The sequence below is a fragment of the Phytophthora parasitica genome (genome assembly GCF_000247585.1).
Source record: "Phytophthora parasitica INRA-310 unplaced genomic scaffold supercont2.450, whole genome shotgun sequence".
Classification (NCBI taxonomy): domain Eukaryota; phylum Oomycota; class Peronosporomycetes; order Peronosporales; family Peronosporaceae; genus Phytophthora; species Phytophthora nicotianae.
In genome coordinates, this window is record NW_008649436.1 from 5,105 (window position 1) to 5,605 (window position 501).

Genomic DNA, 501 nt, shown 5'->3' on the forward strand with positions numbered 1-501 from the left:
TGATTGGCTATGTGGACGAGAGCTGCCACGACGGGCGTGGTGAGGGTCTCGATGAACTCTTTGGTGGTGAGCCGTACATGGCTTAGACTACTATAATAACGACGATTGCTCGGACTACGAGAGCTCCGCTTCGTATGGGCCACTGGCAACTGCGAGACTTGAACACCGACTATTCATTCAGGAGCGCCACGATTTTAACTTCAAATGGGGCTTTGGTGTGGACCCGCAACACCGTGTTGAACACAGACAACACGGGTACTGTGTTGAACTGTCCTGGAAAGAGCGGGGCTGACTACTACGAGTTTGACATCGCCACCTCAGACATTAGCGATCACACCTGCTAGAACTTCGCCAACATTCCTGGATAGTAAGCTTTCTACTCGAACCATTGCAGGCACCGTTATCGGCGCTGCAGTGATTGTCGTGGCGATCATAGCAAACTTGGACAGCCTGACATGCCGTTGTTGCAAGACCCTTTCATTCTACGAAGCAGCGCTTGGA

General features: G+C 51.9%; 1 protein-coding gene across 1 annotated transcript; it reads left to right on the forward strand.

Moving 5' to 3' along the window:
* Window positions 1–9: 9 nt before the first annotated feature.
* On the forward strand, window positions 10–292 carry PPTG_24959 (hypothetical protein; the record flags this gene model as incomplete). The annotated part of the gene is made up of 2 exons (XM_008919037.1): window positions 10–39; window positions 122–292. The coding sequence occupies 2 exons, from the start codon at window positions 10–12 to the stop codon at window positions 290–292; spliced, it is 201 nt and encodes a 66-aa protein (XP_008917285.1).
* Window positions 293–501: the final 209 nt, after the last annotated feature.